The sequence below is a fragment of the Microtus pennsylvanicus genome, unplaced genomic scaffold, assembly GCF_037038515.1.
Source record: "Microtus pennsylvanicus isolate mMicPen1 unplaced genomic scaffold, mMicPen1.hap1 Scaffold_98, whole genome shotgun sequence".
Taxonomy (NCBI): Eukaryota; Metazoa; Chordata; class Mammalia; order Rodentia; family Cricetidae; genus Microtus; species Microtus pennsylvanicus.
This window is the reverse complement of record NW_027461031.1, coordinates 1-10,167: the sequence shown is the minus strand read 5'-3', so window position 1 is coordinate 10,167 and position 10,167 is coordinate 1. Positions and strand designations below refer to the sequence as shown.

Sequence of the window (10,167 nt, the reverse complement as noted above, 5' to 3'; positions counted from 1 at the left end):
CCCCCGGGGTGACATTTTCTTCCACAGCATCACAGCTGTCTTGTATTGAAGTCGTTTTTAAAGCAGAAAATACGGCTGCACCGGCCATTAAGTACAAACCCGAGGACTTGTTCAGAAAGGTAGGATTATTAAAGCTGTAATTTCTTCCATTTCCCCCAGCTGATAATATTTGTTCGGGGACTATGTGATAGCCTAGCCTTTCATTTAAAATATTTAATATGTGCGATCATTTTTGAGGTTGGAGCAGGGAGGAGGAGGGAGGGAAGCATCCTCTTGCCTGGGCTTGTCTAGGCTGGGGAGCAGTTTGACGTGGATGGGGTCGGTCTGTGAAGCCACCCACAGGAGTCATGCTTCTGGAGGCCTCGAATGAGCCGTTCTTATGGGGCAGGAGGCAGGTCACACGCCCAGCACGTATTATCTCACTGAATCCTCATGACAAACCTGTAAGGTGGCTGCCATTAGTATTCCCATTTCAGAGGATGAGGAAACTGAGGTCTGAGAGGGACAGTCCCTTTGCTCCAGGTGGCAGTCAGTGGCAAAGCCTCCCCATGCTGCTGTCCCTACCCCAGCTCTCCTCCAACCCCCATTCTTCAAACACAGCAGATCTGGGAGGAGGGCCCGGAGTGCAGCACCCAAGAGCTCCCTCCCACCTTCACCCCCTCCCAGATGCCCCGCCCTCTAAGGCTATAATGTGGTTGATCGGTTCCCTATTTCCTACCCTCAATTCTACAGCATAGAAAAGGGGAACAGCTCCGCCAGCCACCACTATCCCGCTGAAGCCTCAGGGCTCTCTGTTGTCACACTTCTGCTTGAGGCACCTGTCACCCACTGTGTCCAGGGACATCCCACCTCCTATCCAGGCTCAGCTCCAAGGGACCCACCAATTCTGGAAACCTTCCTTTCTGAGGACAGGGAATGACGTCAAATGGCTCCCTCAGGGTGAAAGCTCGAGGCCACCTGTCTTCCTGGGCTCTAGTCACTCCAGATCAGCCCTTACCCCTCTCCCCACACACATATCAAAGACATAGCTCTTCAAGGACTCACAAAAGCCTTTATTTTTGTCATTCTTTCCACTTAAAATATTTCAATTTCGTATCTGTACACAGCATACATGTGTCCTCCCACCCATGGGGAAAGGTTAACAGGTGTGGGGACAGAGGGCCTTGGAGCCCTGGTGGGGTGACGGGGTAGGTGGACAGAGCGGGCGGGTGGGTTATAAGAAGCATCTTGCTTACTAACATGAAGCCTCATGCCCTGTGAAAAGGGATGAAGCCACATTGGCTTGAGGGGGGCCTCGGAGGGCAGGCACATGGTGCCCAACTTGCCGGCGGTGCCAGCGTCCCAGGGACAGGGTGGAGGGTGGGGTCTAGTTCAGGCCTCTGCTCCCCTAGGCCTCCCTCCCCGCCCTCTGAGAAAAAAGAGGGTTTGGGCATCAGCCACGGATGGACGGCCTGACCGGCAACGTCTCCTTAAATGACAGAGATACAATGTGTATCAACAGGGTGATCGCTTCTGACCCATGCGGGATAGATAGAGGTGCCACAGGGCCAGAACCAATCCTATGGGATCTTTGGTTTGAGGATTCTCTTGCCAGCTCCATTCGTCCCTCTTCCAAGGTAGGCTAGGGGCTGGGGACTGATCTGTGATGCCTGACAGCCCCTTGAGCCACCTCCTGGCTTACTTACTGAGGTGCTGGGACTTGAAAGAAAGGATCTCGGCGGCCAGCTGCTGGGGGTCCAGGAGCTGTGGGAAGCGCTCCATCACAGCTTCTACCAGGTGTGGGGGGAAGACGCCACACAACTTGGTGTACACACCAGCCCTTTCTTTGGCCCTTTCGCTCACCCTGCTCCAGGGGCCCCCACTAGCCCCTGGGCTGGGCCTCTGGGGCTCTTGAAGGACTGGGGTGGGTGAGGGCAAAGGGTACGGCTCAGACCAGTACTCTCTGGCTGGAAAGGTGGGCAGCTGGGGCAAATAGTCGGCGGGGACACTGAAGTGGCCAGCACCCATGGGCTGTCTAAAGGGAGCAAAGGCAGGTGCTGCTGGGAGCTCAGACCCATAGGTGTGATAACCAGCGTAAGGACCCCGAGTGGAGCCCGACTCCCCAGGGCTGCCTCCTCGCACCCCCCATAATTCCGACATCTGGCTCTCCAGGGAGCCAATGCCTGAATCAAGGCACTCCTGGGAGGTGTATGGGAGCGAGTCCAGGGTGGGTGGGATCCACTCGGTGGGCCCAAAGCTGCCCCCACTAACAGGGAGGCTCCTGCCAGCCGTAGTAAAGGTCTGTGTGGAACCTTCTTGGTGGGGGCCTGGGGATGATCTGGCCCCCAGTTTTTTCCCATCTAGACTGCTCTTCTCAGCTTCTGGAGACACAGAGCGGGGCTGAGAGGCAGGGGAAGGCCTCTGGCCACTTTTGTCCTTCACTGGGGTCCTGGGGGGTGAGAGGAGGGCATTAGCGCGGAGCTCATCAGCCACGGAACGTTGGGGGCGGCTCGGCCGCTCAGGGTGGAAGAACCGGCACTTGATTCCATAGGTACACTTCCTCCCTGCAAGAAGGACAAAGGGTGTCTCGAAATGGGGCCAGAGAGAAGAGGAGGCGCAGGGACTTGGGGTTTAGGTAGTCTCCCTAAGGAAGCCACCAGGACACAGGCAGGCCTAGGTGAATGGGCAGACAAGAGGGAAGGTAAAAAAGGCTACTGAAGACGGAGCTGGGTCTCACCATAGGGACATGGCTGCTTCCTGTGTTCAGAAGGCAGTGACTTCTTACGCAGGAAGTTGTCCAGGCTAGGCCCATGCCGTCCCAAAGGGTCATCAGGGGGCATGAACCTGTGGTAGATGAAACGAACGCTCACGAGAAGGAAGTCATGAAGAAGGCCCAAGGAAAGGGCTGGATAGCCAGGCTTCCTGGGGAGAGATCAGCCCCCCAACTGCCTGTCTGCAGGATGCCCCAATTCTGAGTCTGCAGTTGGCTCACCCCAAAGGAAGAGGGGATCCCTCAGTTCAGAGGGGTATAGCTCAGGGTTACCTTCAGGGCACTCCCTAGGCTGGGAATTCTCAAGAAGCCACAAGCTAACTGCATCTTGGGATGTATGCTGTCATAGACTTACTGGAGAGAGCCATCGAGGAATGCATTGGGTCTGTCTCAAGCTAGCTTCAACCCCCAGCCTCCAGTCAAAAGCTCTGCTGGCCCTAGCCTTCTCTCCATTACGTCACTGCCTAAGCTGCAACCCAGACCATGGGCCCACAGAGTCCACCCCCAGGATCTCTCCCAGTTCCCAGTCCTCCAGCAGGAACGTACTTGTCGTTGACGAAAGAGTACATGAGCAGCCGCTCCTCAATGAAGCGCTTCCACTCCTGCCGCTCGCCTTGGAGGTCCCGGTACGTGTCATTGGAGACTACCACCCCGTCGGATTCATAGGCCAGCTTCACAATGAAGCGGTCATCATAACACACCACACGCTTGCCACCTACACGCCTGGATGGTGTGAACACCAGGATCTTCTTTTTCTCTAGTTCCCGCAGAATGTGCTGGTCTGGGGGATGACAGAGGTGCCGGTCAGGGGCCCCTGGGGACCCCGAGACACCCAACAGGGCTCCATGGCTCACAGTGGCTGGGCTCAGAGGCTGTTCACACCAGTTTCGAGAGGACAGAAACCAGGCAGCCATGTGGAAACCAAGTGCACCTGTGTGCATGAGCATTCCATTCGGCAGGAATGCTGAGCCCAGAGTGGCTCTTCCTGCTTCCCCTCTGGCCTGTGTGTCCTGCCTGTGTCCCCCAGCATAGGGGTTCAGGAAGAAGTGTACTGGCCATGTCCCTCACACACTCAGAACAACGTTCCCAGCCTTGTTCAGAAGAGGCTCAGGAGTCCCCAGCCTGGCCCAGCCTTGCAGACTTCTAAAGAAACTGTCTTCTTACTCCCTCCTCCTCGAGGTGGGGGCTCTCATGGGGGTGATGGCCGCAGCCTGAACACACCACGCATTCTCGCTGTGCTGGGTTAAGCACTTCCATACCGTCTCAATTGCTCCTCTGGCAGTGTTTGGTGGATGTTGTCGGCACACCTCCACCCTGCCCCATTTCAAGCTGAAGAGCTCAAGGCTCAGAGCCCTTAGACCCTTGTCTGGGTTACTCGGGGCCAAGCCTCTCACCTTGTCTTCTTGTCCCAGCACCCCACGGTCTCAATCATGAAACTATATTGCCCCTCTGCCACTGGGGATACAGAACGAGGGATGCCTCTCCTATAGGATGAGACACCTCAAGACTACACAAGGTGACTCCCAGCTATTCTCATCTGAGCTGGGCTGCTGAAGGCAGCAGGCATTGGAAAAAGACAGGCTGGCCCTTGCTTATCATCTAGAAGGTGTTGGCCCTATTCAAGGACTCTTTTGGGGAGCACCAGGGTCGCTGGTACAGTGAGGCCACCCCACTTCCAGCACACATACCTGTGATGGGCACATCTGGCCGAGGCTGTTCCTTCCTCCATGATGGTACAAACACGGTGATGTCTGTGTGGCCCCGCTCCAGAAACCAGTTCACAGCCAGCAGAATGCCCCGACAAGAGAAGACTTCCTTGTTCCCGTGACTGGCAGAGGAGGGATAAGTTAGCTCACAGAGTAGCCAGTCTGTGGTCACCCAGGCCGGAGCACAAGTGGGAAGTGGGCCACGCTCCAGCCCTGCTTGGCCTTGCTGGGTAGCTGCAGGACTCAGTCCCTGGCTCTCTGCCTGTAGGGCCTAAGGCCTTGTCCCTGGGCCCGTTCCCACAGCGCCTAGTGGCCAGCCCCAGATGGGACTTTCCCTAAGATTCCATCTCCTCAAAGTGTGGATCCACCCAGGAATCTAGCCACACTGGCTCCCCACGAAGAGGGGGAGGGTCGGGCCACTTGCAACATATCTGGGGGTGGGTAAAGGTGACGGGAGACTTGGGGATCCTGTCCTACCCAGGAGCCAAGGGGACCACAGGGACACAGATTTGCACACTTAGGCTGAGTCACTTCTTTCCCTCAACACTATACAGCAAGGAGGCACCAGCGGAGGAGGAGGAGGCGGGGGAGGCACCAGCCATGTTAAGCAGGAGAGAAACCAGACTGTTCCGGATTAAAGTTCAGTCTACGCACAAGGTGGCTGGCTTGGGTCCCCAAAGGGTGCAGGGAAGGAGCATGGGGAGTCACCCTTCTACAGGGGTCAGGAAATAACAGCCAGAAGGCACTCCAGGAAATTTTCAGGGCGAAAGTGAAAGGCCACCTCTTTTCCTCTCAAGAGGCCAGTTCCCTGCAAGCCTGCCCCTCCCTGCATGTCTGCGTGGGGGGGGCACTACCGCCGCCCCAGGGCGGGTGTGACTCCTGGCAGAAAGATGGGCAGGAAATTGCTGGGGAACTCTGCTTGCTCACAAGAAGGGCTGGGGCATCAGGCCTTGGGCTTGCTCTATCTAAACATGGCTTTCCTCAGAAGTAACCTAGCTGGCTCCTAGGCTGCCCTAGCCAGTGTCTCTGCCCACAAGCTTGGTGGAGGGCACCTTTCTTAGACAAGCCATTTCACACCAGGAGGGCTTGAGGCTAAAGACACTGGTAAGGTAGAGTTCCTGGAAGTGCTGAAGGGGGGCTCCCTCCCCAGCAATCCCAGCCTCTGGTTAGCCCCCATAGTGAGCGACTCAGACTCATATTTGGCAAATAAAACAGAATAAATGTTACGCAAAAGAGGCAAGTCCATGGCAGACCACATCCTGTGGGTAGCTTTGGGGAGAGGGGGGTGATAGCTGGAGTCCCAAGAGACAGAGAGTGGGGAGTGGGGCAGCTGGAGGCATGGAGGCTATTCGGGGCGGGGGGGGGGGTGGATGGGGTGAGGGTGAGGCTCCAGAGTCTCTCAGTCTCTGAACTGTAGAGGAAACAAAGTCATCCCCAAGGCAGCGGAGTCAAAACTCATGGGGAGCTGCAAACCTGGCCGCTCTGTGCTCTCCCTGGAATCATCATCAAGCCCACAAGAAGACCACTGCTATTACCCTCTGTTCAGAAGGTCCAGAGAGGGTAACTTAATCACCATGGGTCACACAGCAGCCAATGTGAACAGAACCACTCCTGTTGGCATTTAGGTACCAACATCCCTGATGGCCAGGAAGGGCACCGAGTCCACCTAGACAATCGCTCCACCTAGACCATCTCAGTTCTGGGAAGAAGACTCCATGACACGCACAAGTAACCTGGCTAGTGCTAAGAGGTGAGAGCCAGACTGGAGTGTGGGGCTACTGGGTCACTGTCGTTGCCCTTACTGAAGATGCGGAGAGAGGATGTGGCAGGAGGAGTGTCAGAACTCAAGCATCGATGGCGTATATTCTGCATATGGAGAGGGACACCCCTGAGCCAGAGAAATGATGGGCTCGGCAAATTCTCACACTTCCTTTCGGAAGCCAGGTGACATGTCAAAACCTCTGAGGAACATCCCCGCCTGTGGCTTCACAAAGCCCACGGCCCCATCAGACTGTCTCCTTCCCTGGACCATCTGTTGTCTCCTCCAGATGTGAGGTAGTTGTCTGCACCATGGCTTACGGTCCTGAGTGTGCCATGTCCACATGTCCCCTGACCTCTCTGTGGATTCATGGCCCCTCCTGGACCAGCCATGTCAAGCTTGAGGATCTCCCGATGTACTGCCTCTGGGCATTTAACCCCCTGGCAGGGGACAAGTCTCCTCTCAGCCGTGCTGGTACCGGAATGTTCCCTCAGCAGGTAGTCAGAGCCCTATTCTTGGCAGCGAGAGCACTTGAGGCCTGAGGCCCAGAACGCCTGCCCGGACTACTCATTCAGTTCACTGCAATGCAGGAAGCTTGGTTGGCCCAGGAAAACCAACTTCCTCCCACCCTCAAGAGTCCCGCAAGGCCCCCAGGTCGGGGCCCCTACCCAGCCTGATGGGCTGGGCATATGGAAGACTCCAGCTCCTGCCCAAGGACAGGGCAGGGTTAGCCTCCCCAGGTATAAAGAACTGCCTGGGCTGGGCCTAGTGAGTACAGGAAAATTCCCTTAGAAGGAAACAGAGGTGAATTTCCCCACGATTTGCATATGGTGGGGGCTAGCCCTTGTGTGTGTGGGGAGCAGCAGGGTAGGAACCAGGCAGCTGCTGAGACAGGAAGTGTGAGGCTGGAATTCCCCTTCCGTGGCCACCCCAGCTCAGAAACCCCCAGCAGATAGGCAGGCGGGCCGGCAGACAGTAGCTGTCTGTCTCTTTGGTATCAGCTCTCCTGAACCCCTCCACTACTGCCCCTCCTCCCGCCCAGGCCCCTCCTTCCCCTGCCCAGGATACAAATACACATAGCACATGGCTGCCCACAAGACACCCAGCCCACGATTCCTAAGGGAGGTCAGACCTCTCCAAATTCCTACCCTGTCTCAGAACCTCCGAGAGAACGGCAGCCTCTGAAGGGACAAGTTTGACCTGCTGCCCTCTGGCATGGAAGCCAGCGTTTTTCAGCCTTCCTCCCAAGATCAGTTCATTTTAAAGATGTGAAGACGGACCCAAAGGTGTTGAAGAGGGCTGCCCCCGTGTACCAACTAAGTAGGGCCGGGGCCAGCTAGACAGCTCAGCTGGCCCAGCTGGGTTGGGAGTAGGTGGGACCAAATGCCAGGTAGGGAAGAAGCTGGCTGGCATCGTGACAAGTTGGGCAGTTCACCTGGGGACAGCCCTTGGGGCAACCAGGAAAGAGACTTCCCCTCTTCCTGTTCTCTTGCTGGGGTCTCCCCTGGTCCCTGCCAACAGGAACTTTTCCTTGTGTGTGATCCACCCAGGCCTGACTCACCCAGCCCGTTGTGCAGGCAACAGGGAGAAAGCAGGACTGAAGGGTGCGGCCTGGATGGAAGGGAGAAGTCAAGGGCTCCTTAAGGTCAGGGGCAGGTTGGCTCAATATCTGCCTCCACCCCGCCTCCTTCCCTGAGCAATCTGCAAAGGTCTGGGAACCCCCTGAGATGAGTCCAGCCCAAGCAGTATCAGTTTGGCCAATATAGATCCCATCAGGGCTCACGTGAGCCCAGAGCATCAGGCCACCTGCACACACCCAGGGAGCCAGATCCGGCCAATAGGTCACACCTGGTTAGGGCTAGGACGCTGCTCACTTGCAATAGTTAACTAAGCCTTGCTTCTGTGGGAGCGTAAGTCTAGGAAAGGAGGTCCCGGAGGACTCAGTCACTGAAGGACAACTATTCACTTAGTACTTACAACTCTCCACATTTTATGCATTTTCTCCCCGCAAGGGCCACCTGAGAGGAAAGACTGAGGAGAGAGTGAAGAAATGGCTCAACTGGTGAAGCGGCTGGCTCCCAGAAAGCTCGAGCCCACAGGCCATTCCCCTACATTGTCCTGCCTCATGTCAGAGGCAAGAAGAGGACCGGGCTCAGGAGAGACCACAGTACAAAGTACACTCTGGGCACAGAAGGCTGAGTTTGAATGCCTGCTGCTAATTTATCAAGGAGCGTGACTCTGGGTAAGGGTCTAAGCTCCTATTTTCCTTCTTAGGACATTCATGAAATGCTCCAAGAAGTCTTAAGGTTTCAGGGAGCCTCCTGGCACACGACGGAACCTCACAGAGAGTGTTTGCATTCCCTCAACAATCCACGAGGAAAGCCAAGCTTTTTTTTTGTCCCAAAGGAAGAGCCACAGACATTTCCACAGGTCCTCTCCTCAGAACTGACACATACCTCATGGCCACATTGCTTCCATCGATGACCACAGGCCTCAGGTCACTGCCCTCCTTGTCCTCCTCTGGGAGTGAAGGTTCTAGAGAGGAAGGTTTGGGGGTGCTTCCGCCCCTGGGCACCAGGGGGAGCTGGGGACAGGGGTCTGTGGAGGCCTGGCACTCCCGCTCAGTAGCTGAACCATGCTTCACCAGTTCCCCCAGCACCGTGTTGGTATCCGCTTGGACCCCCAGCTTCTGCAGGACACTGTGGATCTCGGAGGATGAGTAGCCCAGCTTCCGAAAGAAGTCCACCTTCATCTGCAACTCAGCAGAGGCTTCTTTAGTCTCAGGGTCCTGGACTGGCTGAGGGCGACCCCGGCAGCTGTGGCTGTCCTCAAGATCCCACAGACTCATGGTGGGACTGGCTTCTTGGATAGGCTTCTTTCTATAGGGGTCACTCATATCTCAGATTCTTGGAAGGCGTCCATCACAGTACCTATGGACGAGACCACAGCGTTAGGGGCAAGAAATACCCACTGTAGCTCTTTCAGCCTCTCTCCCCTACAGGATAAGGTAACATGAACTGAGCTATCCTCCTGTGTCAGCTCAGACTGTGATCTCAAGAGCTCTCGGCAAGGAGTTTATTCGTATATAGGGGAAACTGAGGCACAGGCAATAAGAATTTACTCAAGGTCATCAACTCAGAGTTTGTGACACAAAAACTTTCAACTTGTCTGACTCCACCCCCAAACCCGTCTTGTTCCACCAAGGGACCCAGAAGGCAGGGGCGGGGCTCTCAGAAGGGAACTGAGGGCTGGAAGTGCGCAGGGGACCCAGGGGGCTTCCCCGTTGTGGCCATCGCCTTCGTTCTAGAGTCTCATACTAAGAGCCCAGGGCCGGAGTCCCATTCCGGGAAGGACAAGTTTCCGGGGTGACCCACAGGGAGAAAAGTTGCTGGGAGACTCTGGTTGGCTACCAGGCCCGATGACGCGAGGCGGCCCCGGTTAGAGCCTTGCGCATGCTGGGTGCCCCAAGACACACCGCTCCACTCACCGGGGTGGACTCGGCGGGGTCCCCGCGATCCGCGATGAAGACGCGGACCGCGACCCTTCCGAGGCCGGACCCAACACAGCGCACCACTCATGCCACCCCGCAACACTCACTCACCCCTCCGAGTGACGGACGCAGCCCGTAGAGCGTCCATGGAGCCGAGTCCCGAGCTCCGACTGCACCTTCGTAGCCGCGACAGGCGGGCAGGTGCTTTAAGGGCCGTGACGCGGAAGCCGGGCAGGGCCGCCGCCCCTTCCTGCTCCGCCTCGCTCCTGCCCCGGCCCCGCCCCTGGCGACCCGCGCTGGTCCCGCCCCGTCCCTGACCAGACCCCGCCCCAGCATCCTTAGCCACGCCCCTGGCCACTCCAAGTCTGGGCGGCTTGGAGCTTGTGCCACCCGACAGCTTAAGGCAGGCGCTGCAGATACAGGTTCTGCGCACTGTGCAAAACCGGAATAGCACGGCCTCTAT

At 56.8% G+C, this 10,167-nt stretch overlaps 1 protein-coding gene across 1 annotated transcript; it reads right to left on the bottom strand.

Moving 5' to 3' along the window:
* Positions 1 to 1,296: 1,296 nt before the first annotated feature.
* LOC142842447 (endoribonuclease ZC3H12A-like) lies at positions 1,297 to 9,935 on the bottom strand. Its single transcript, XM_075959165.1, has 6 exons — positions 9,816 to 9,935; positions 8,671 to 9,144; positions 4,438 to 4,577; positions 3,296 to 3,530; positions 2,717 to 2,823; positions 1,297 to 2,543 (listed from the first exon to the last, which is right to left on the bottom strand). The coding sequence occupies exons 2-6, from the start codon at positions 9,108 to 9,110 to the stop codon at positions 1,678 to 1,680; spliced, it is 1,788 nt and encodes a 595-aa protein (XP_075815280.1). The 5' UTR covers positions 9,111 to 9,144; positions 9,816 to 9,935; the 3' UTR covers positions 1,297 to 1,677.
* Positions 9,936 to 10,167: the final 232 nt, after the last annotated feature.